Source organism: Mustelus asterias, chromosome 23 (genome assembly GCF_964213995.1).
Source record: "Mustelus asterias chromosome 23, sMusAst1.hap1.1, whole genome shotgun sequence".
Lineage (NCBI taxonomy): Eukaryota > Metazoa > Chordata > Chondrichthyes > Carcharhiniformes > Triakidae > Mustelus > Mustelus asterias.
In genome coordinates this window covers 72078466-72105217 of record NC_135823.1, presented here as the reverse complement: position 1 = coordinate 72105217, position 26752 = coordinate 72078466, and the positions used below count along the sequence as shown (strand labels likewise).

General features: G+C 45.4%; 1 protein-coding gene across 3 annotated transcripts in view; it reads left to right on the top strand.

The window, feature by feature from the left end:
• Nucleotides 1–3046: 3046 nt before the first annotated feature.
• smg1 (SMG1 nonsense mediated mRNA decay associated PI3K related kinase) overlaps nucleotides 3047–26752 on the top strand; it is a 181659-nt gene continuing 157953 nt past the window's right edge. For 2 of the 3 annotated variants that reach the window (XM_078240916.1, XM_078240917.1), the window contains exon 1: nucleotides 3047–3268. In XM_078240916.1, coding sequence (XP_078097042.1) covers nucleotides 3204–3268 — 65 coding nt within the window. In that variant the 5' untranslated portion in view covers nucleotides 3047–3203. The remainder of the gene's footprint in view (nucleotides 3269–26752) is intronic. The other variant, XM_078240919.1, reaches the window with a different exon arrangement.

Sequence of the window (26752 nt, the reverse complement as noted above, 5' to 3'; positions counted from 1 at the left end):
TCCTGTGCTGTACTGTTCTTTGTTCTTTGTTCTTTGCAGCAGTAGTGGAGTCGCCAACATTAAGGGCATTTAAGTGGTCATTGGATAAACATATGGATGATATTGGAATAGTGTAGGTTAGGTGAGTGTGAGGAGACTCTGTACCTCGGATAGTGAGTGTGAGGAGACTCTGTACCTCGGATAGTGAGTGTGAGGAGACTCTGTACCCCGGATAGTGAGTGTGAGGGGACTCTGTACCCCGGGTAGTGAGTGTGAGGAGAGTTTGTACCTCGGATAGTGAGTGTGAGGAGAGTTTGTACCTCGGATAGTGAGTGTGAGGAGAGTTTGTACCTCAGATAGTGAGTGTGAGGAGACTCTGCACCTCGGATAGTGAGTGTGAGGAGAGTTTGTACCTCAGATAGTGAGTGTGAGGAGTGTTAGTACCTCAGATAGTGAGTGTGAGGGGACTCTGTACCTCGGATAGTGAGTGTGAGGAGAGTTTGTACCTTGGATAGTGAGTGTGAGGGGACTCTGTACCTCGGATAGAGTGTGAGGAGACTCTGTACCTCAGATAGTGAGTGTGAGGAGACTCTGCACCTCGGATAGTGAGTGTGAGGAGAGTTTGTATCCCGGATAGTGAGTGTGAGGGCACTCTGTACCTCGGATAGTGAGTGTGAGGAGACTCTGTACCTCAGATAGTGAGTGTGAGGAGACTCTGCACCTCGGATAGTGAGTGTGAGGAGAGTTTGTACCCCGGATAGTGAGTGTGAGGAGACTCTGTACCTCAGATAGTGAGTGTGAGGGGACTCTGTACCTCAGATAGTGAGTGTGAGGAGAGTTTGTACCTCAGATAGTGAGTGTGAGGAGAGTTTGTACCTCAGATAGTGAGTGTGAGGAGAGTTTGTACCCCGGATAGTGAGTGTGAGGAGAGTTTGTACCCCGGATAGTGAGTGTGAGGAGAGTTTGTACCCCGGATAGTGAGTGTGAGGAGAGTTTGTACCCCGGATAGTGAGTGTGAGGAGAGTTTGTACCTCAGATAGTGAGTGTGAGGAGAGTTTGTACCTCAGATAGTGAGTGTGAGGAGAGTTTGTACCTCAGATAGTGAGTGTGAGGGGACTCTGTACCTCGGATAGTGAGTGTGAGGAGAGTTTGTACCTCAGATAGTGAGTGTGAGGAGTGTTTGTACCTCAGATAGTGAGTGTGAGGAGAGTTTGTACCTCAGATAGTGAGTGTGAGGAGAGTTTGTACCTCGGATAGTGAGTGTGAGGGGACTCTGTACCTCGGATAGTGAGTGTGAGGAGACTCTGTACCTCAGATAGTGAGTGTGAGGAGACTCTGCACCTCGGATAGTGAGTGTGAGGAGAATTTGTACCCCGGAAAGTGAGTGTGAGGAGACTCTGTACCTTGGATAGTGAGTGTGAGGGGACTCTGTACCTCAGATAGTGAGTGTGAGGAGAGTTTGTACCTCAGATAGTGAGTGTGAGGAGAGTTTGTACCTCAGATAGTGAGTGTGAGGAGAGTTTGTACCTCAGATAGTGAGTGTGAGGAGAGTTTGTACCCCGGATAGTGAGTGTGAGGAGAGTTTGTACCCCGGATAGTGAGTGTGATGAGAGTTTGAACCCCGGATAGTGAGTGTGAGGAGAGTTTGTACCTCAGATAGTGAGTGTGAGGAGAGTTTGTACCTCAGATAGTGAGTGTGAGGAGAGTTTGTACCTCAGATAGTGAGTGTGAGGGGACTCTGTACCTCGGATAGTGAGTGTGAGGAGAGTTTGTACCTCAGATAGTGAGTGTGAGGAGAGTTTGTACCTCAGATAGAGTGTGAGGAGAGTTTGTACCTCAGATAGTGAGTGTGAGGGGACTCTGTACCTCGGATAGTGAGTGTGAGGGGACTCTGTACCTCGGATAGTGAGTGTGAGGAGAGTTTGTACCTCAGATAGTGAGTGTGAGAGTTTGTACCTCGGATAGTGAGTGTGAGGGGACTCTGTACCTCGGATAGTGAGTGTGAGGGGACTCTGTGCCTCGGATAGTGAGTGTGAGGAGAGTTTGTACCCCGGATAGTGAGTGTGAGGAGAGTTTGTACCTCAGATAGTGAGTGTGAGGAGAGTTTGTACCTCGGATAGTGAGTGTGAGGAGACTCTGTACCTCAGATAGTGAGTGTGAGGGGACTCTGTACCTCAGATAGTGAGTGTGAGGGGACTCTGTACCTCGGATAGTGAGTGTGAGGAGAGTTTGTACCTCGGATAGTGAGTGTGAGGAGAGTTTGTACCTCAGATAGTGAGTGTGAGGGGACTCTGTACCTCGGATAGTGAGTGTGAGGGGACTCTGTACCTCAGATAGTGAGTGTGAGGGGACTCTGTACCTCGGATAGTGAGTGTGAGGAGAGTTTGTACCTCGGATAGTGAGTGTGAGGAGAGTTTGTACCTCAGATAGTGAGTGTGAGGGGACTCTGTACCTCGGATAGTGAGTGTGAGGAGAGTTTGTACCCCGGATAGTGAGTGTGAGGAGACTCTGCACCTCGGATAGTGAGTGTGAGGAGAGTTTGTACCTCAGATAGTGAGTGTGAGGAGAGTTTGTACCTCGGATAGTGAGTGTGAGGGCACTCTGTACCCCGGATAGTGAGTGTGAGGAGAGTTTGTACCTCAGATAGTGAGTGTGAGGAGAGTTTGTACCTCAGATAGTGAGTGTGAGGAGAGTTTGTACCCCGGATAGTGAGTGTGAGGAGAGTTTGTACCCCGGATAGTGAGTGTGAGGAGAGTTTGTACCTCAGATAGTGAGTGTGAGGAGAGTTTGTACCCCGGATAGTGAGTGTGAGGAGAGTTTGTACCCCGGATAGTGAGTGTGAGGAGAGTTTGTACCTCAGATAGTGAGTGTGAGGGGACTCTGTACCTCAGATAGTGAGTGTGAGGAGAGTTTGTACCTCAGTTACTGAGTGAAGATCCCGGCCCAGAGCGCGTGCTCACACCTGCGGAGGGCGGGAGGGCAGGCGGTGCCGTCACTTCCGGTCCCCCTCGCTCCCCGGAACCCGTGGCGGGCGGAACGGAAGTCCGCGCTCGCAGCTCAGCCACCAGCCGGGGGAGCGGATTGTCAGCCACCCCGTACAGCCGCCCTTGGCCGCCCGCGCAGCCAGCGGCAGCTCCGAGTGCGGCAGCAGCGGTATCAGCAGAGCGCAGCGCAGGGCCGGCAGCAGCTTCCCGGACACAGGGGGACATGCTGCTGCCAAGGGAATGAGCCACAGAGCCCTGAGCACTCGGGTGAACAAGCGGCAGCGTTGGAATGACTGGGACCCAAGGTGAGCGGAGCGGGACGCGGCCTAACCCCGGGGGCTGGGGAGGGGGACTGGCTTCCCCTGACCCCCTCTCACACACACACCCCCACACACAGCCACCCCCTCACAGTCACCCCCCACACACAGCCAGGCTCCGGCCAGAGTCTCCATCCCTCCCCCGGCTCTCCACAGGCCGGGGCTCGGATCCCTACTCGAGCCCCAGGCTGCATCTGGGGCCTAGCTGCTGTCAGCAGCACAATGTGCTGACTGCTGTGTGGAGCTGGTTCTGTTTTAGCTGGCTGGCTGGGGGAAGGAAAAAAATAAATGCAACAGCAACCCAGACTCTATTTCAGAATAAAAACATCCTTAAAATGGTGTGACAGTTCTACCATTCACCAAAGGGGTGGAGTGGGGAGGTTGGTTCACTTCAAACAGGTCTGTCACTTCAATCTTTTATTCTATATTTTACCCTATACTTTTTCACCTCGATTCTTATTTTACTTGTCTTAATTATTAACCTTTTTGATCTGTTGTTTCTTCACCCTACCTTGTGGTTAGTGAAGTTTGCTGTATTTTCTTACCTGAAAGCTGAATAGTGTGGTTAATTTTTAATTTCAACAGTTTAATCTTTAAGACCTGCGCTTTGGTCAGATGGACTTTGCATGGTTTTAAGAACCCTCTTTCTGTTCCCCTATTAGGGGCTTTCCAGGTGCTGTGTGTCCAAGTTGTTTCCACATTTTAATAAATGGGAAGTCCTGGGTTTTATAGAATCAAAATATTGTGGATGCTGGAAATACTCAATCTGGCAGGCAGCATCTGTGGAGAGAAATTATTTATGTTTTAAGTCAATGCCCTTTTGACAAAATGAGAAAAAAGTAACAGGTTTTAAGCAAAACTAAAGGTGGGATGGGGAAAATAACAAACTAGAGGGTGAGGCATGGTGGAGGCAGGAGAGATTAAATGGCAAAATATGACATTTTGGTTTTATGCTTGTTCTTTATCATGCATAAATTTCCCTGCATTTACCAGGCTAAAGTAGCATGTCGGTGGAAAAGGTTGAGGTGTAGAGACCCACTTTGAAAGAGAGATGATATCTGATTAACATACAAGTTTTGCAAATTGTCCCATTAAATGTATCATTTGAACCACGTTCCTTAATGTTTTGATTTCCAACACCTTGGCCGTGATGCTGTTCTTGGTTTTGTACAGCTCTTGCCTCAAAACCAAAAGAGGATGGATTTTAAGGTGTCATGTCGAAATTAAAAGGGCAGATCTGGAATTGAATAAAAACTTCTTTAAAAATTCCCACTGCTTTTTGTTTCTATATGAATGCAGTGGGGATGTTTGAACTGTGTGCTAATAGTTTTAAATTAATTGTTAAATTAAAATAGTTTAGTAGACCTTTTTAATAAGTTTGGTTATTGCTTTACTTTGGGAATTGGTGCTATAAAATGACTTTGAAGTCTGCTCTTCCCTTGCCTTGAAGTGGCAGTTCAGTTTTTTAATTCCTGTTTTTCCTTCAAATGCTGTTATTAATGGCCATATTCATGGTGTGAAATATGCAATGCTTTCCTTATGTTGCCTTTTGGGAGCAATGCAGAAGTTGTTTCTCAATGTGATGTGGGTCTTTATTGAGGATGGATCTAAAAATGTGTGCACAAGATTGCAGTGAGAAGCCTTGGCAGTAACTTAGAGCAGAGCATATAGTAATATCTCTAATGACTGCATCTAACCATATAGTGGTTTCCTAACTGCAACAGGGACTCTTGAGAAGACTTCTGAGCTGGCAGCTTCCCATTGATCTCCTCCGCCTTGCAACTCTATCCATTCCAATCCTTGACTCCTTTCCTTCTTTCCCCATGTCTTCTCCAGATATTAGAATGGTGTTTTTTGAACTTTAACCTCTAACTTTGTCTATCTCTGGTGAGAATATATTCTTGGGACCACCTTGTTATACTTGTCGTGCTTCTACAATCTCTGTTTTCTGCTTCTGTGCTTGCAATTTTTCACTTTGTACTAAGCTGGCATTGCTATGTTTCTGCTCTCGTTTTGTTGAATGATCTCTCCTTTCTATTCGGCTCCCATGGCTGTTGATTTCACTCGTCTTCAACTCCTTTTTCAGCTTTTGTTGAACTGTCTGCTCAAACTCCTAAGATTTCAATGCATGAGCGTGCTCCTCACCTCCCTACAGCTGTTCTTGTCCAACTCCCTCATCTGCAACGATCCTCTGGATGTACTTTCAGCCTCCACTGGCTCTCTATAGTTCCCTGCCCTGTGTTCTTTGAATTTACTTCCATTGCTCTCTGTCTCTGATGTATCGTGTATGCTGACAGCATCTGAGATCACTTTGGACCTTCACCGGATCAATCAGATGCACAGGAACACCGCCACCTGCAAGTTCCCCTCCAAGCCACACACCGATCTGATGTTTAATTATATCACTCTGTTCCTTCATTGTCGCTGGGTTAAAATCCTGAAACTCCGTAACAGCACTGTGGGTGTTCCTACACCACATGGACTGCAACTATTCAAAAATGCGACTTCCTGCCACCTTCTCGAGGGCAATTAGGGACGGGCAACAAATGCTGGACAAGCCACATCCCATGAATGAATTTTTAAAAAAATCAATGCTTCTTCCTAGCTGCCTTCGTTATACCTATTCAATCCTAAGGAAGTTCTTTACCATGTATTATCTTGTTGTGGATGATTCTACTGACGGCTTGGCTTTGACTGAAACTTGGCTTGTGTGGTGGCACAGTGCACATTACTGAAGCCTCTGTCCAGTTAGACATTCCACCACCTGTCTCACTCTGTCATGTTGGCATTGTAGCCCAGAGAAAGGAGGGAACAAGGCATGTTGACATATAGATTGAAATCACCCAGATGAGCACAATCAGTAAATCCATGCAGAAGCTGAGGAAAGATGTCTTGGGGAGAAACTTAACATGGGACTTGGGGAGCGGCAGTAAAGAACAAGAACTTGTGTGTTCCTGCCAACCAGATTTGTACCCAACTTTCCTGCAACTCTTAATTTTGACACGCAACCTAGACTGGCAGTACTGAGGGAATGCTGTGTTGGAAATGCCATCTTTTGATTTCGGCATTAAACCCATCTGTCCTTAGTGCATGTAAAAGATCACATTGCACTACTTGTAGAACAGCAGGATCATTTCCCCAGTGCCATAGCCAGCTAACCCATTCGGATCGTCAGGTAATTTACTTCACTGCTGTCTGTTAACTTGCTGTGTGCAAGTTGACTGTTACCTTTCTGGGCTTATGACTGAACGCCTCTAAGTCAGAATCCTGCCTTGGTTATGACAGTGACTACACTTCTAAAGTACTTTATTGGCTTTGTGACATGCTAAAGTAATAAATAACGCTTTAGAATTTAAAAAATAGGATTGGTCATGCCATAGAACGGTCGAATCCAAAGCCATAAATGACATCCTTTTGTAATGCATTTGACTCCTTGACCTCCTTGCAGTCTTTGAGGTTGACTGTCATCTCCTCCCCATTGCCCTCTGTCCATTTAGAGGATTGTCTGCACTTGGCTCTCTCCTTACTATCCAATGATAGCCAGATTATCTCCAGCGATAGCCTCTTTTTCCATCTCTGCATTATTACTTATGGAAGTTCCTGAGGAACTTTCTTTGGCTTCCTTCCTCATCTACATGCTTTCCCTTCGTGACATTAAAAGATATGGCTTCATCACTTGCCACATTTCTGCTGATGAAACCCAGCTTTACCTATCCGCCATCCTTTTTCACTCCTTCACTCTTTTTGATGCATCTCTGATGTCCAGTTTCGAATGATCCAGTTTCCTCCAGTTAAACATGGGTAAGACTGATCCATTGACCTTTATCTAGCACAAAATTGGGATCCTTACTGCTGACTCCCACTCCCATTATTTGCCACTTTCTCTGCTTACATCAGATTGTACCTGACTTTGGTCTTTTCAACTGCTTACTAAATCTCTGACCTGAGTTCTTTCAGACTGCCACCTTTACCATCACTCACATCAGTGCCTTCCTCCAACTATCAGCTATGACATGGCTATGTCACCTCTAGACTCCACAGTCCCTATGCTCTCCTTACTAGCCTCATCAGTATTGCATAAATTTTAGCCCATGCAAAGCTCAGTTGCTCTTTTCCTGTCAGGTCCTACATATCAGTCCTGAGCTTACTGACCTGCATGGGCTCCTGTACCCACAACTCTTTGAATTTTAAAATTCTAACTGCTATGATTGTTTTGCTTAATGAACCTGTCCAATCCTACAATCCACTTAATTTACTGTTCCTTTGCCTCCAGTCTCTTTCACCCCACCAGTGACAGCTGTGCTCCATGTCTAGTCATCCAGGCTCTGGATTCGAATTAGTTCCCTAAATCCAAGGGTCTTTCCATGTCACTCTTTCTTTATGCCCCTTTGTAAGCCCTGCCTTTTTGACCAAGTTTTTGGTTGTTGCTCCTTCTTTGACTCTGTGTCCATTTTCTGTCTAAGATAAAAGCAAAATACTGTGGATGTTGGAATCTGAAACAAAAACAGAAAACGCTGGAAAATCTCAGCAGATCTGACAGCATCTGTGGAGAGAGAATAGAGCCAACATTTCAAATCTAGATGACCCGTCATCAGAGCTGGCGAAGGGTCATCCAGACTCGACGTTGGCTCTATTCTCTCTCCAGAGATGCTGTCAGACCTGCTCAGATTTTCCAGCATTTTCTGTTTCAGTTCCACTTTTTGTTTGCCATCTTTAAAGATGCGATACAAATGCAAGTTTTTGTTGCGCCTACACAGCAATAAACTTTCAGTGGGTGAGGCAGTGATGGTGGTATTTTTTTAGTAAGAAGTTTAACAACACCAGGTTAAAGTCCAACAGGTTTATTTGGTAGCAAAAGCCACACAAGCTTTTTTTAACCATTATGGGGATGTGGCCATCGCTGGCTAGGTCAGCATTTATTGCCTGTTCCTAGCTGCCCTTCAGAGGTCGTGAGCTGCATTCTTGAACCGCTGTAGCGTGCAGTGTAGGTACACCCACAGTGCTGTTAGGGAGGAATTCCAGGATTTTGACCCAGTGACAGTAAAGGAACGGTGATATACATGGTGGCACTGTGGTCAGCACTGTTGCTTCATAATGCCAGACACTGGCCTTGGGTCACAGTCTGTGTGGAATTTGCATGTTCTGTGTCGGCGTGGGTTTCCTCCGGGTGCTCTGGTTTCCTCCCACAGTTCAAAGTAGTGCAAGTTAGGTGGATTGGCCACGGTAAATGCATGTGGTTACAGCGATAGGGAAGGGTGGAGGAGGTAGGCCTGGATAAGATGCTCTTTTGGAGAGTCAGTCAGACTCGATGGGCAGAATAGCCTCCTGTGCTGCAGGGATTTTGTTTCTGTTAGGATGTTGAGTGACTTTGAGAGGAACCTCCAGGTGTTGGTGTTCCCAAGTATCTGCTGCTCTTGCCCTTCTGGATGGTGATAGCCGTGGGTTTGCAAGGTGCTGCTAGAGGAAGCATGGTGAGTTGTGCAGTGCATCTTTTAAGACCATAAGACCATAAGACATAGGAGCGGAAGTAAGGCCATTCGGCCCATCGAGTCCACTCCACCATTCAATCATGGTTGATTTCAACTCCATTTACCCGCTCTCTCCCCATAGCCCTTAATTCCTCGAGAAATCAAGAATTTATCAATTTCTGTCTTGAAGACGCTCAACGTCTCGGCCTCCACAGCCCTCTGTGGCAATGAATTCCACAGACCCACCACTCTCTGGCTGAAGAAATTTCTCCTCATCTCTGTTCTAAAGTGACTCCCTTTTATTCTAAGGCTGTGCCCCCGCGTCCTAGTCTCCCCTGTTAATGGAAACAACTTCCCTACGTCCATCCTATCTAAGCCGTTCATTATCTTGTAAGTTTCTATCAGATCTCCCCTCAACCTCCTAAACTCCAATGAATATAATCCCACGATCCTCAGACGTTCATCGTATGTCAGGCCTACCATTCCTGGGATCATCCGTGTGAATCTCCGCTGGACCCGCTCCAGTGCCAGTATGTCCTTCCTGAGGTGTGGGGCCCAAAATTGCTCACAGTACTCCAAATGGGGCCTAACCAGTGCTTTATAAAGCCTCAGAAGTACATCCCTGCTTTTGTATTCCAAGCCTCTTGAGATAAATGACAACATTACATTTGCTTTCTTAATTACGGACTCAACCTGCAAGTTTACCTTTAGAGAATCCTGGACTAGGACTCCCAAGTCCCTTTGCACTTTAGCATTATGAATTTTGTCACCGTTTAGAAAATAGTCCATGCCTCTATTCTTTTTTCCAAAGTGTACGACCTCGCACTTGCCCACGTTGAATTTCATCAGCCACTTCTTGGACCACTCTCCTAAACTGTCTAAATCTTTCTGCAGCCTCCCCACCTCCTCAATACTACCTGCCCCTCCACCTATCTTTGTATCATCGGCAAACTTGGCCAGAATGCTCCCAGTCCCGTCATCTAGATCGTTAATATATAAAGAGAACAGCTGTGGCCCCAACACTGAACCCTGCGGGACACCACTTGTCACCGGTTGCCATTCTGAGAAAGAACCTTTTATCCCAACTCTCTGCCTTCTGTCTGACAGCCAATCGTCAATCCATGTTAGTACCTTGCCTCGAATACCATGGGCCCTTATTTTACTCAGCAGTCTCCCGTGAGGCACCTTGTCAAAGGCCTTTTGGAAGTCAAGATAGATAACATCCATTGGCTCTCCTTGGTCTAACCTATTTGTTATCTCTTCAAAGAACTCTAACAGGTTTGTCAGGCACGACCTCCCCTTACTAAATCCATGCTGACTTGTCTTAATCCGACCCTGCACTTCCAAGAATTTAGAAATCTCATCCTTAACGATGGATTCTAGAATTTTGCCAACAACTGAGGTTAGGCTGATTGGCCTATAATTTTCCATCTTTTTTCTTGTTCCCTTCTTGAACAGTGGGGTTACAACAGCGATTTTCCAATCCTCTGGGACTTTCCCTGACTCCAGTGACTTTTGAAAGATCATAACTAACGCCTCCACTATTTCTTCAGCTATCTCCTTTAGAACTCTAGGATGTAGCCCATCTGGGCCCGGAGATTTATCAATTTTCAGACCTTTTAGTTTCTCTAGCACTTTCTCCTTTGTGATGGCAACCATATTCAACTCTGCCCCCTGACTTTCCTGAATTGTTGGGATATTACTCATGTCTTCTACTGTGAAGACTGACGCAAAGTACTTATTAAGTTCCTCAGCTATTTCCTTGTCTCCCATCACTAGATTACCAGCGTCATTTTGGAGCGGCCCAATGTCTACTTTTGCCTCCCGTTTGTTTTTAATGTATTTAAAGAAACTTTTACTATCATTCCTAATGTTACTGGCTAGCCTACCTTCATATTTGATCCTCTCCTTCCTTATTTCTCTCTTTGTTATCCTCTGTTTGTTTTTATAGCCTTCCCAATCTTCTGACTTCCCACTACTCTTTGCCACATTATAGGCTCTCTCTTTTGCCTTTTAGATGGTGTACACGGCTACCACTGTTTGTCGGTGGTGGAGGGATAGACTGTTTGTGGAAGGACTAGCAATCAAATGGGCTGCTTTGTCCTAGATGGTATTGAGCTTCTTCAGTGTTGTTGGAGCTGCACCTATCTAGGCAATTGGAGAGTATCCCATCACAATCCTGACCTGTGCCTTGTTGATGGTGGACAGGCTTTCAGGGGTCAGGAGATGAATTACTCGCCTCAGGATTCCTAGCATTTGGCCTACTCTGGTAGCTTCAGTATTTATATGGCTAGTTTCTGGTCAGTGGTAACCCCAGGATGTTGATTGTTAAAGGACTATGTAATCCAGAGAATCAGGGTAATGTTTTGGGGATGTGGGTTCAAATCCCACCACGGCAGAGGTGAAATTTGAATTCAATAAAAGTCCTGAATTAAAAGTCTAATGCTGACCATGAAATGATTGCCATAAAAACCCATTGGGTTCACTTTAGAGAAGGAAATCTGCCATCCTTACCTGGTCTGGCCTATATGTAACTCCAGAGCACAATATAATTGACCCTTAATTGCTTTATATGCTGGCCCAGCCAGTGATGCCCACATCCCATGAATGGATTAATGAAGCCCCATCATGTGACCTCTATAATGGAATAGTGGCTTTATGGTCAGAGTGTCAGGGTTGTGAGCTCCCTGATCATTCCACGATTGACTAAGTGATTATTCTTAATTTTTGCAATCTGTGATTGATCCCAAGATGCAAAACTCTTTTCCAGTTGAGGACCATTAACGACTCCTTCATCTTCAGCTGTCAGTAATTGTTCAGATTGCTGTTGATTATGTTTGGTCACGGGGGTCAGGAAACAATTTGATTAAAGCTGTCCGGTTCTTTGATTTTCTATTTTTAAATTAAAATTGCTGCTGTACAAAATTGAATTGCAAAAAGAAATGTGACGAGTATATATACAAGCAAAGGTTGGCAAATAATTTGACAATTTGCATACCACAGCTTGGAATGTGTCTTAGCTTGTGTTAACCTGAACCTTTGAGATTTGTAAGATCATTTGAGGTGTGTGTGCGCTTTTTGAGAAAATATATTTAGAGATTGTACTTATTTCTGATGAGAGATGGGGAAGAGATTTTGATCTTTGCTCAATCAGCCTTAGTTTAACATAGCTCTGGTATGTCAGTGCTGACCATTGGATTTATTTTCACCAATATGAGAAATCCAACAGTCACGAGCCACCCAGGTGAAATACCAGCACCATGTTAAACAAAAGTGGGGTTTGTTTACTTAAAGGCAGAGCAAGCATCAGCATTTTTGTTTTCTAGCTCGGATTAAAATTGGTTACTCCAGCAGAATATTCTGCTTTCAAGAATGGTGGAGAGCTGTAAAGCACATCATTTCAAAAAAAAAAATGAAATTGAGTCTAACAGGAAAACCCATGTCTGATAGTTTAAAATCAACAGAAGTAGTGCTACTGACCATAATTTCATTACTGGATGATGAAAGTTTCAACTTCAACAGTGTTTTACCATGCTTTCTAACCAAGCACATAGTAATTTTAATCCATTCCTTGCTAATCTTGTGTTTAAAATTGGGTCGAGGTGATGTAACTTTTGACTCGTGTAGAACTCATAAGTCAATTGCAAATTGCCCAGTCCAGTGCTAAGCCTTTGAGGACAGTTTTAAGCTCAATCTCTTGGGGGGAGTACGGTAGCACAGTGGTTAACACTGATGTCTCAGAGCGCCAGGGGCCCGGGTTCAATTCCCGGCTTGGGCCACTGTCTGTGTGGAGTTTGCACGTTCTCCCCATGTCTGCGTAGGTTTCCTCTGGGTGCTCTAGTTTCCTCCCACAGTCTGAAAGACGTGCTGGTTAGGGTGCATTGGCCATGCTAAATTCTCCCTCAGTGTACCCGAACAGGCACCGGAGTGTGGCGACTGGGCGATTTTCACAGTAACTTCATTGTAGGCTTCATTGTAAGCCTACTTGTGACTAATAAATAAATTTTAAACTTTATGCCCACAGACTCCCGGTATTGGTTTGGTTTTTATATTTTATATTTGAGGCAAGGGGTATGAAATTTATAAATGTCAGTTTTGTTTCTGTCATTTTGCTGTGCTGAGGATTAACCATTACTACAGCATTGGAGGCAGGATAATGTTTTTCAAAAAATTAAAAATGCAGCGTGGAGCTTTGCACTTCATCAGTGATTAAGTCCAACATCATCTTCATGAGGGTCTTGTCCTTGAAGATATGAATTTCTAAGAGTAACTTTACAAAATTGCTAAAGATTTTACAAATTCTCATTTTTCTTAGAGTCGTAGCTTCATTCATCCAGTGTAATGGACTCTCCTGCATGCATGTCCAGTGGTGTAAGCTAATATTTTCTATAGGCTTCAGCAGATTATTCAATACAGATTTTTGTTTCCTTTTTGTATGTGTAATCCTTGTCAATATTTTTTGAAATTCTTTCATGGGATGTGGATATTGCTGGCAGGGCTGGCATTTGTTGTCTATCCCTAATTGCCCTGGAGAAAGTGGTGGTGAACCACTTCTTGAACAGCTGCAAACCATCTGATGTGGGTACATCCACTGTGCTGTTAGGGAGGGAGTTCCAGGATTTTGATCCAGTGACTGTGAAGGAACGGTGATATATTTCCAATTCAGGATGGCATGCGGATTGGAGGGGAACTGCAGGTGGTGGTGTTCCCCTGCATCTACTACCTTTGTCCTTCCAACTGGTAGAGATTTTGGGTCTGGAAAATGCTGTCGAAGGAGGCCAGGGAGTTGCTGCAGTTCATCTTGTCGCTGATACACACTGCTGCCAATGTACGTTGGGAATGCATGTTTAAGTTGGTGGGTGGGTTGCCAATCAAGCAGAGCTGCTTTGTCTCGGATAGCTTTGAGCTTTTTGAGTGTTTTTGGAATTGCACTCGGTTTAGCTCAGTTGGCTGGACAGCAGGTTAGTGATGCAGAGCAATGCCAACAGTGTGGGTTCAATTCCTGTATTGCCTGAAGTTTTTCATGAAGGCCCCACCTTCTCAACCTTGCCCCTTAGCTGGGGTGTGGTGACCCTCGGGTTAAATCACCACCAGTCAGTTCTCCCCCTCAAAAGGAAGAGCAGCCTATGGTCGTCTGGGACTATGGTGACTTTACTTTATTAATAGAGCATTGAGTACAAAAACAAGGTTATGTTGAATTTATATAAGACACTAGTATGGCTTCATTTGGAACGTTATGCCCTGTTCTAGATGCCACACTTTAGGAAGAATGTGAAGGAATTAGAGAGAATGGTTCCAGGGCTGAAAAACCTTCGTGATGTAGAACGATTGGCGAAGTTTTCCTTAGATTGGCAAAAGACCCAGAGGTGAAAAAAACCATTTTCACCAGCGAGTGGTTAAGGCCTGGAATGTGTGATGGTGACAGGTTCAGTGGAGGCATTCAAAGGGGAATTGGGTTGTTAACTGAAAAGGAAGAATGGCTTTGGGGAGAGGGTGGGTCAGTGGCACCCGGCGAGTTGCGCATTCGGAGAACCTGTGCAGACATGATGGGCCGAAAGGCCTATTTCTGTACTGTAACAATTCTGTGATTCTGTCAGTGGTAAGTCCCGTGATAATGGGGTATTCCGATGATAATGCCAATAAATGTCAAAAGGAGTTGCTTAGATTTTCTTGTATTGATGGTCCTTGTGTGACATTTGGGTGTTACTTGCCACTTATCAGCCCAAGCCTGCATTGTCTTGCTGCCTATGGATATGGACTGCTTCAGTGTCTGAGTTGTGAATGGTACTAACCATAGCGCAGTCATCAGTGAACATCCCCACTTCTGACCGGGTGATGAAGGATGTTGATGAAGCAGCTGAAGATCAGGACACTATCCTGAGAAACTTCTGTCGTGATGTCCTGCGACTGAGATGATTGACCTCCAACAACCATCTGCCTTTTGACTCCAAACAGCGGAGAGTTTTCCCCCTTATTCCCATCAACTTCAGTTTTGCTAGGGCTCCTTGATGCCATACACACACATGGTCAAATATTGCCTTGATGTCCAGGATAGTCACTCTCACTTTCCCTCTTGAGTTCAGCTTTTATCCATATTTAGATTAAGATTGTAAGGCAGTCAGGAGCTGAATGGCCACGGTGAAACTCAAACTGAACATCAGTGAGCAGGTTATTGAAATGTAAACGCCGCTTGATAACACTGTGGGCAGCACCTTCCAGTCACACCGACTGAAAGGAAGCTGATGGGGTGGTGACCATCAGTTTGAAATTTGGGTGATTTTGTGGTGAAGCCATAGTATTTATGTTAAAATTTGAATAGATTAGGTATTCTGGTTTAGAATGCCAAGATTACAAGTGGGCTATTACTCGGAATAGGGTTTCCTGGTGATCTGGTAATCTCCATCAAAGATATCACTCCCAAAGGGTACATATGTGTAAATTGATTTATCCTTGTATGGAAATGGACATTTTCATTTTAAGGAAACAAATATAATGCATTGGTCAATCTTCAAAGAATTCTAGGTTGCCTGGGAATTATTTTTTTAAATTCTCAGAATGCTCTGATGATGGAGAATGTATGTTCATAGAATGTATCCATCTCCATGGCAACTATTACACTTTTTTATAGTTTCTGAAAACTAAAAGCCAAGCATGAAGAATATAAGCATTTTCTTAACGTGACATTAAGCCCAAACGAGATCTTATCTTAATGCATTCATTTAATTTAAAAAATGAGTTCTAAAAGAGCAATGGTTGCAATGACCAGATTACTGGATTCCTGTTAATGAATTTAAAGGCAGTAACCAGTCACATTTTTGTCCACATGGACGGTAAAGTTGTTGACCATCCCCAAGATTAAATGGTTAAAAATGCATGAAATATGATCTCTTGTATTTGGAGAGCACTTTGTTTGAAAATGTTTTTAATCAGATACTGAGAATTGGTAGTCTCTTTAATTACTTTACCTTTAAGGACTTTTGCAGTCAGGGTTTTAATAGATAATTTGAAAGCCCACGTGTTTTTACAGATTTTAATGTTTCAGTGGAGAGAAAATTGAAAGCCAAAAAGCTTTTATTTTGAATATTCCTAAAATTTAAGACCAGAAAAGGATTTAAAATGGGATAAGTCGAGCCAAATGGCAGACTACAGTTATTTGCGAAGTTTGTGAGCACCATTTTAAGAATGAAATTGAGGAACCTATGTTTATTGTGGCTTGCTCATTAACCTTCCACTGCAGTGGTGCATTTAATATTGGCGATTATGCATAGGGGAGCAGTTGCAATTTTGCTTTAGTAAACAATGCGTGGGTGTGTGACCTGAGTTGTCTTTCAATTGATGACTTCAATCTTCAGGGGGCTCATCAGTCGAGTAACCATCAGTGCACTGCTGTCCTTTCTCCAGTCATAAGCAGGAACAGTTATTGGCGTTTTGCAGGAGTATAAAGGATACAAGTCCTGCTGACAGCCCAATTAAAGAGAATCGAATGGTACACCGTCAGCTCCTGTTCCTGTTGAGAATGGATGCACACCACATTGTTGACCAGAGAATGATGCCGATAGAATGCAGTGTGTTTGTTACTAAGACATGATTCTTGGTTAGAAAACAATCAGAAATCTCAAATTCAGAAGGTATGGATTTTTTGGGCATTGAGTTAGTAAATAAATACAATGTATTGGAGGTAATTGGATTAAAACTGATTTAAAGGTTTGAAGTTTATTAGTGTCACAAGTAGGCTTACATTAACACTGCAATGAAGTTGCTGTGAAAATCCCCTGGTCGCCACACTCCGGCGCCAGTTTGGGTACACTGAGGGAGAATTTAGCATGACAAATGCACCTAACCAGCATGTCTTTCGGACTGAGGGAGGAAACCAGAGTACCCAGAGAAAACCCATGCAGACAAGGGGTGAACTTGCAGACTCAGCACAGACAGTGACCCAAGTTGGGAATCGAACCCGGATCTCTGGCGCTGTGAGGTAACAGTGCTAACCACTCTGCCACCCAGGTTCATTTTATCGTGAAATAATGCTTTGAAGGTTATGACTTTGGTGAATTAGCCTATCTCGTGGTAATGTGCTTCCAATGAGCAACTATTCAACTCAACGACAGGGTTGGGTAGGCGTATAAGACAATAAGATATAGGAGCAGAATTAGGCCGCTTGGCCCATCGAGTCTGCTCTGCTGTTCAATCATGGCTGATTTTTTTCCTCATCCCCATTCTCCTGCCTTTTCCCCATAACCCCTAATCCTCTAAGATTCGCCACACTCTGCCTGAAGAAATTCCTCCTCACTCTGTTTTAAAGGATCTTTAAGGATCCCTTTAGCCTGAGGTTGTGCCCTCTGGTTCTAGTTTTTCCTACTAGTGGAAACATCCTCTCCACCTCCACTCTATCCAGGCCTCGCAGTATCCTGTAAGTTTCAGTAAGATCCCCACTCATCCTTCTAAGCTCCGAGTACAGACCCAGAGTCCTCAATGATAGGTTGGGGGGAGGGGATCGAGACGAGGTGACTGGGAGCGAGGAAGTTAGCTCGCAAACAGAGAAGGGTTATAGACAGTGCAAGAGGGAGGATGGACGGGGGATAGAGAAGGGGAGAGCTCAGACCAAAGGATTGAGATGTGTTCACTTTAATGCCAGGAGTATAGTGAATAAAGGGGATGAGCTCAGAGCGTGGTTCGATGCCTGGAAGTGTGATGTGGTGGCCATTATGGAGACTTGGATGTCTCAGGGACAGGACTGGATACTACAGGTGCCGGGATTCAGAAAGAAAATCTACAGCTCAAAACAGGCCCTTCGGCCCCACAAGTTGTGCCGAACAGATGTTTCAGGAAGGACAGGGAGAGAGGCAAGAGAGGGGGTGGAGTGGCACTGCTGATCAGGGATAGTGTCACAGCTGTAGAGAAGGTGTATGCTGTGGAGGGATTGTCTACGGAGTCTCTGTGGGTGGAAGTTCGGAGTGGGAAGGGGTCGATCACTTTGCTGGGAGTTTTCTATAGGCCGCCCAGTAGTAACAGAGAGGTGGAGGAGCAGATAGGGAAACAGATCCTGGAGAGTTGCAATAATAGCAGAGTTGTCGTGATGGGAGACTTTAATTTCCCAAACATAGATTGGAATATAGAAACATAGAAAAACTACAGCACAAACAGGCCCTTCGGCCCTCAAGTTGTGCCGAACACATCCCTACCTTCGAGACCTACCTATAACCCTCCATCCTATTAAGCTCCATGTACTCATCCAGGAGTCTCTTAAAAGACCCTATTGAGTTCGCCGCCTCCACCACCACTGACGGCAGCCGATTCCACTCGCCCACCACCCTCTGTGTGAAAAACTTCCCCCGAACATCTCCCCTGTACCTACCCCCCAGCACCCTAAACCTGTGTCCTCTCGTAGCAGACATTTCCACCCTGGGAAAAAGCCTCTGAGAGTCCACCCGATCTATGCCTCTCAACATCTTATACACCTCTATTAGGTCTCCTCTCATCCTTCGTCTCTCCAAGGAGAAAAGACCGAGCTCCCTCAGCCTATCCTCATAAGGCATGCCACTCAATCCAGGTAACATTCTTGTAAATCTCCTCGGCACCCTTTCAATCTTTTCCACATCCTTCCTATTGTGAGGTGACCAGAACTGAGCACAGTACTCCAAGTGGGGTTTGACGAGGGTCTTATATAGCTGCATCATTATCCCCGGACTCCTAAACTCAATCCCTCGATTGATAAAGGGCAGCACACCATACGCCTTCTTAACCACCACCTCCACCTGCGGGGCCGATTTCAGAGTCCTATGGACCCGGACCCCAAGGTCCTTCTGATCCTCTACCGTACTAAGAGTCTTTCCCTTTATATTGTACTCCTTCATCCCATTTGACCTACCAAAATGGACCACGACGCATTTATCTGGGTTGAAGTCCATCTGCCACTTGGCCTCCCAGTCTTGCATCCTATCTATGTCCCTCTGTAACTTCTGACATCCCTCCAGACTATCCACAACCCCACCAACCTTCGTGTCGACGGCAAACTTACCAACCCATCCCTCCGCTTCCTCATCCCGGTCATTTATGAAAATGACAAACAGCAAGGGTCCCAGAACAGATCCCTGGGGCATACCACTGGTGACCGACCTCCATTTAGAAAAAGACCCATCTATACCCACTCTCTGCCTCCTTTGGGCAAGCTAGTTCTGGATCCACCGTGCAGCAGCAGCCCCTTGGATCCCATGCCCTCTCACTTTTTCTAGAAGCTTTGCATGGGGGACCGTATCGAACGCCTTGCTAAATATCCCTAGGGTAAGGGGATTGGATGGGGAGGAGTTTGTTAGGTGTGTTCAGGAAGGTTTCCTGACACAGCATGTGGACAAGCCTACAAGAGGAGAGGCTGTACTTTATCTGATGCTGACCAATGAGCCTGGACAGGTGTCAGATCTCTCAGTGGGAGAGCATCTTGGAGATAGCGATCATAACTCTATCTCTTTTATGCTTGCATTGGAAAAAGAGAGGATCAGGCAAGCTAGGAAAGCGTTTATATGGAGTAAGGGGAAATATGAAGACATAAGGCAGCAAATTAGAGGAGTAAATTGGAAAGAGGTATTCTCGGGGAACTGTACTGAAGAGAGGTGGCAGTTATTCAAGGAATGTCTGTCTAGAGTTCTACAGGACAACGTTCCGAGCAGACAGGGAGGAGTTGGTAGGTTAAAGGAACCGTGGTGCACGAAAGCTGTGCGGGACCTAGTCGAGAAGAAAAGGAAAGCGTACAAAAGGTTCAGAGAGCTTGGTGAAGATAGGGATCTAGATGAGTATATGGCTTGTAGGAAGGGACTAAAGAGGGAAATTCGGAGAGCCAGAAGGGGTCACGAGAAAGCCCTGGCAGGTAGGATTAAGGAAAACCCTAAGGCGTTCTATAAATATGTGAAGAGTAAAAGAATGAGACGTGAAGGAATAGGGCCTGTAAAAGGTGAAGGCGGGAAAATCTGTACGGAACCAGTAGAAATGGCAGAGGTGCTTAATGAGTATTTTGCCTCGGTTTTCACAGAGGAGAAGGACCTGGGTGGATGTACTGCGGGCTTGCGGTGGACTGAAAAGATTGAGTATGTGGACTTTAACAAAGAGGTTGTGCTGGAATCTTTGAATGGCATCAAGATAGATAAGTCGCCGGGTCCGGATGGGATGTACCCCAGGTTACTGTGGGAGGCGAGGGAAGAGATTGCAGAGCCTCTGGCGATGATCTTTGCGCCGTCGATGGAGATGGGGGAGGTGCCGGAGGATTGGAGGATCGCGGATGTGGTTCCTATTTTCAAGAAGGGGAATAGGGATAGCCCAGGAAATTACCGACCGGTGAGTCTAACCTCAATGGTTGGTAAGCTGATGGAGAAGATCCTGAGGGACAAGATTTATGAGCATTTAGAGAGGTTTAGTATGCTCAAGAATACTCAGCATGGCTTTGTCAAAGGCAGATCGTGCCTTACGAGCCTGGTGGAGTTCTTCGAAAATGTGACTAAACACATTGACTAAGGGAAAGCGGTAGATGTGGTTTATATGGATTTTAGCAAGGCATTCGATAAGGTCCCCCATGCAAGGCTTCTAGATAAAGTGAGAGGGCATGGGATCCAAGGGGCTGCTGCCCTGTGGATCCAGAACTGGCTTGCCCAAAGGAGGCAGAGAGTGGGTATAGATGGGTCTTTTTCTAAATGGAGGTCGGTCACCAGTGGTGTGCCCCAGGGATCTGTTCTGGGACCCTTGCTGTTTGTCATTTTCATAAATGACCTGGATGAGGAAGTGGAGGGATGGGTTGGTAAGTTTGCCGACGACACGAAGGTTGGTGGGGTTATGGGTAGTCTGGAGGGATGTCCGAAGTTATAGAGGGACATAGATAGGATGCAAGACTGGGCGGACAAGTGGCAGATGGACTTCAACCCAGATAAATGCGTCGTGGTCCATTTTGGCAGGTCAAATGGGATGAAGGAGTACATTACAAAGGGAAAGACTCTTAGTACTGTAGAGGATCAGAAGGACCTTGGGGTCTGGGTCCATAGGACTCTAAAATCGGCCCAGCAGGTGGAGGAGGTGGTTAAGAAGGCGTATGGTGTGCTGCCCTTTATCAATCGAGGGGTTGAGTTTAGGAGTCCGGGGATAATGATGCAACTATATAAGACCCTCGTCAGACCCCACTTGGAGTACTGTGCTCAGTTCTGGTCGCCTCATTACAGGAAGGATGTGGAAAAGATTGAAAGGGTGCAGAGGAGATTTGCAAGGATGTTGCCTGGATTGAGTGGCATGCCTTATGAGGGTAGGCTGAGGGAGCTCGGTCTTTTCTCCTTGGAGAGACATAGGATAAGAGGAGACCTAATAGAGGTATATATGATGTTGAGAGGCATAGATCGGGTGGACTCTGAGGCTTTTTCCCAGGGTGGAAATGTCTGCTACGAGAGGACACAGATTTAAGGTGCTGGGGGGTAGGTACAGGGGAAATGTTGGGGGTAAGTCTTTCACACAGAGGAAGGTGGGCGAGTGGAATCGGCTGCCGTCAGTGGTGGTGGAGGCGAACTCAATAGGGTCTTTTAAGAGACTCCTGGATGAGTGCATGGGACTTAATAGGATGGAGGGTTATAGGTAGGCCTACAAGGTAGGGATATGTTCGGCACAACTTGTGGGGCTGAAGGGCCTGTTTTGTGCTGTAGTTTTTCTATGTTTTCTATGATGGGTATAGATAGAGTGAATGCAAGCAGGCTTTTTCCACTGAGGCTAGGGGAGAAAATAACTTGAGGACATGGGTTAAGGGTGAGGGGGGAAAAGTTTAAAGGGAATATTAGGGGGGGCTTCTTCACAGAGAGTGGTGGGAGTTGGGAATGAGCTGCCAGATGAGGTAGTGAATGGGGGCTCACTTTTAACATTTTAGCAAAACTTGAACAGGTACTTGGATGAGAGGGTTGTGGAGGGATATGGTCCAGGTGCAGGTCAGTGGGACTCGGCACAAAAATGGTTCGGCACAGGCAAGAAGGGCCAAAAGGCCTGTTTCTGTGCTGTAATGTTCTATGGTTCTAACTGTTAGTGGGGAGAGGAGGTATTCGAAAGCAAAGATATGGTAGTGCAGTGATTATGTTACTAGAATAGCAATCTAGAAAAGGAGTTCAAATCCCAGTTTGAGAATTTGATTTTGGTTTTATCAAATCTGATGTCGGTAAATGTGACCATGGAGCTGTCCGATTGTCGAATGGTAAATATGTAAACTGGTTATTAACTTCCTTTGGACAAGGACATTTTCCAATAGTACTGAAGCATCGCAGTGAACAGTAAATCTCTCACTGTTCTTGCAAATTTAATGATATTTCACTTTATAATGTCAGAGATATTATACTTGAAAGCTCCGTGTGTAACTCGCTCACAAGGTAAAGTGTGACCAATTCCTTCAATCCCACATTTCTTTGGCATCATTGTGTAGTCACAATGTTGGGGGTTTACTATAGGCCACCCAACTGCCAGCGGGAGATTGGGGAACAGATATGTAGGCAGATTTTGACAAGGTGTAAAAGTAACAGGGTTGTTGTGGTGGGAGATTTTAATTTCCTCTATATTGACAGGAACTTACTTAGTGCTAAGGGTGTGGATGGGGCAGAGTTTGTAAGGAGCATCCAGGAGGGCTTCCTGAAACAGTATGTAGATAGTCCAACTAGGGAAGGGGCCATACTGGACCTGGTATTGGGGAATGAGCCCGGCCAGATGGTCGATGTTTCAGTCGAGGAGCTGTTCGGGAACAGTGACCACAATTCAGTAAGCTTTAACTTACTGATGGATAAACATAAGTGCAGTCCTCAAGTTAAGGTGCTAAATTGGGGGAAGGCTAATTACAACAATATTAGGCAGGAACTGAAGAATGTAGATTGGGGGCAGATGTTTGAGGGCAAATCAACATCTGGCATGTGGGAGGCTTTCAAGTGTAAGTTGATAGGGATTCAGGACTTGCACATTCCTGGAAGCATGAAGGATAAGTATGGCAAGTTTTGGGAACCTTGGATAACGAGAGATATTGTGAGCCAAGTCAAAGAGAAAAAGGAAGCATTTGTCAAAGCTAGGAGGCTGGGAACACACGAAGCAAGTGTGGAATACAAGGAAAGTAGAAAGAAACTTAATCAAGGAGTGAGGAGGGCTAAAAGGGGTCACGAAAAAGCATTGGCCAGCAGGATTAAGGAAAATCCCAAGGCTTTTTATACATATATAAAGAGCAAGGGGGTAGCCAGGGAGAGGCTTGGCCCACTCAAGGACGGGAGGGAATCTATGCTTGGAGTCAGAAGAAATGGATGAGGTATTAAATGAGTACTTTGCGTCAGTATTCACCAAAGAGAAGGACTTGGTGGATAATGAGCCTGGGAAAGGATGTGTAGATAGTTTGAGTCATGTTGAGATCAAAAAGGAGGTATGGGGTCCTTGAGAAACATTAAGGTAGACAAGTCCCCAGGGCCTGATGGGATATATCCCAGAATACTGAGAGAATCATAGGATCCCTACAGTACAGAAGGAGGCAATCGGCCCATTGAGTCTGCACCAACCACAATCCCAGCCAGGTTCTATCCCCGTAACCCCACATATTTACCCTGCTAATCCCCCTGACACTAAGTGGCAATTTAGCATGGCCAATCAAGCTAACCCGCACATCTTTGAAGTGTGGGAGGAAACCGGAGCACCCGGAGGAAACCCACGCAGGCACGGGGAAAATGTGCAAACTCTACACAGAGTGACCCAAGGCAGGAATTGAACCCGGATCCCTGGCGCTGTGAGGCAGCAGTGCTCACCACTGTGCCACCGTGCCGTCCAAAGAGAGAGGCAAGGGAGGAAATTGCTGGGATCTTGAGAGAAATCTTTGTATCTTCACTGGCTGCAAGGGAGGTACAGTAAGAAGTCTCACAACACCAGGTTAAAGGCCAACAGGTTTATTTGGTAGCACAAGCCACAAGCTTTCAGAGCGCTGCTCCTTCATCAGGTGAGTGGGAGTTCTCTTCACAAATCTGTTCACATCATGCAAGGGAGGTCCCAGAGGATTGGAGAATAGCCAATGTTGTTCCTTTGTTTAAGAAGGGTAGCAAGAATAATCCAGGTAATTATAGGCTGGTGAGCCTTACATCAGTGGTAGGGAAATTATTGGAGAGGATTCTTCGAGACAGGACTTACTCCCACTTGGGAATAAGTGGATGTATTAGCGAAAGGCAACATGGATTTGTGAAGGAAAGGTCATGTCTCACAAACTTGATCAAATCTTTTGAGGAAGTGACGAAGATGATTGATGAGGATAGGGCAGTAGATGTTGTCTACATGGACTTCAGAAAGGCCTTTGACAAAGTCCCTTATGGCAGGCTGGTGCAGAAGGTGAAGTCGCATGGGGTTAGAAGTGAGCTGGCAAGGTGGATACAAAACTGGCTCGGTTAGATAAGACAGAGGGTAGCAGTGGAAGGGTGTGTTTCTGAATGGAGGGCTGTGACAAGTGGTGTTCCTCAGGGATCAGTGCTGGGACCTTTGCTGCTTGTAATATATGTAAATGATTTGGAGGAAAATGTAACTGGTTTGATTAGTAAGTTTGCGAGCGACACAAAGGTTGGTGGATTTGTGGATAACGATGAGGACCATCAGAAGATACAGCAGGATATAGATCGGTTGGAGGCTTGGGCAGAGAGGTGGCAGATGGAGTTTAATCCGGACAAATGTGAGGTAATGCATTTTGGAAGGTCTAATACAGAGAGGAAACATACAGTAAATGGCAGAACCCTTCAGGGTATTGATAGGCAGAGGGATCAGGGTGTACGTTACACAGGTCACTGAAAGTGGCAACACAAGTGGAGAAGGTAGTCAAGAAGGCATACGGCATGCTTGCCTTCATCGGCTGGGGCATTGAGTTTAAAAATTGGCAAGTCATGTTGCAGCTTTATAGAACCTTGTTTAGGCCGCACTTGGAATATAGTGTTCAATTCTGGTCGCCACACTACCAGAAGGATGTGGAGGCTTTGGGGAGGGTACAGAAAAGATTTACCAGGATGTTGCCTAGTATGGAGGGCATTACCTATGAGGAGAGGTTGGAGAAACTTGGTTTGTTCTCACGGGAACGACGGAGGTTGAGGGGCGACCAGATAGAAGTCTACAAGATTATGAGGGGCGTGGACAGTGGATAGTCAGAAGCTTTTTCCCAGGGTGGAAGAGTCAATTACTCGGGGGCACAGGTTTAAGGTGCGAGGGGCAAGTTTTAAAGGAGATGTACGAGGCAGATTTTTTTTTACACAGAGAGTGGTGGGTTCCTGGAACTCGCTGCCAGGAGAGGTAGTGGAAGCAGATACAATAGTGACTCGGGTAGGGGGTTTTAGTTCAGTCGGGCAGCATGGTGGGTGCAGGCCTGGAGGGCCGAAGGGCCTTTTCCTGTGCTGTAATTGTTTTTTGTTCTTTCTGTGCAATTACCTGGTGCTATTAAATTTTGATTTCTGACCCAAAAGAAGAAATGACAAAGACAACTTTCCGAATATCTTTTGACATTTAGAAACGTCAGATGTTGTCAAAACTTTTTTAAACATAGGATTAGATAGGATATGCAGCCAGAAACTGAACATTCAGCCCACCAGTCCATGCCAGTGTTTATGCTCCATTCAAACCTCCTCCCATTTTTCCTTGTCCAAATCGATCATGACAACCATCGATTTCTTTCTCCCTGCTTTTCTAGTTTCCCTTTAAATGTATCTGTACTATTCACTTGAGCTGCTCCCTTTGGTAGCGAGTTCCTCATTCTCAACAGTCTGGGAATTAAAGCTTCTTATTGGACTTCTTGGGGCCATCATGAATTGACAGCCTCTCGTTATGCTCTTTCCCACAAGAGGAAACATTCTCGTGCAATTCACTAATTTGTCATTTTTGAAGACTTCCATTAGGTCACCACCCCTTAATCTTTTTTTGAAAAGGGAAGATATTCAGTCTGTCAAGTCTTAAATGTTATAGTATACATATAGGGAATCTGATTGAGATAAAATACTAAAAGGGATTGATAAAGTAAATGTAGACCAAATGTTTCCTGTTATGGGGCAATCTAGAACAAGAGGTCACAGGTATAGGTGGAGAGGTGTTAGATTTGAAACTGAGATGAGGAGGAACTACCTGCCGCAGTGGGTGGTGAATTTGTGGAACTCGCTGCCCCATCGCGCGGTGGAGTCTGAATCATTGAATGGTTACAAGAGGGAGATGGATATATTTCTGATAAACTGGTTAAAGAGATATGGGGAACAGGTAGGGAATTGGATTTGAGAGCAGGAAGAGAGAAACCATGATCCGATTGAATGGCAGAGCAGGCTCGAAGGGCTGAATTGCCTCCTCGTAATTCTTGTGTTCCTATATCTGGAATCATCTGTGTAAAATTCTGCACCTTCTCTTATTGTAATATGGTGACCACATTGTACTCCAGGTGTACAACCAAAGTTCTCTACTCTTCAACTCTTCTAGGGAATAAAATTGACTGTTCAGTTTGCTTTTATTGTGGGCTTTCTAACCTGTGACACAATCTTAGTGATTGTGTATTTCTATCACAAGATTCTTTATTCCTCTACCCCACCTAGACCAGTACCTTCCACGTAATATGCCTGGTATGGGAGGGTATTAGCTATGAGGGGAAGTTGGAGAAACTTGGTTTGTTCTCACTGGAGCGACGGAGGTTGAGGGGCGACCTGTTAGAAGTCTACAAGATTTTGAGAGGCATGGACAGAGTGGATAGTCAGAAGCTTTTTCCCAGGGTGGAAGAGTCAATTACTTGGGGGCACAGGTTTAAGGTGCGAGGGACAAGGTTTAAAGGAGATGTACGAGGCAGATTTTTTACACAGAGTGGTGGGTGCCTGGAACTCGTTGCCGGGGGAGATGGTGGAAGCAGATACGGTAGTGACTTTTAAGGGGCGTCTTGACAAGTACATGAATAGGATGGGAATAGAGGGATATGGTCCCCGGAAGGGTAGGGGGTTTTAGTTAAGTTGGGCAGCATGGTCGGTGCAGGCTTGGAGGG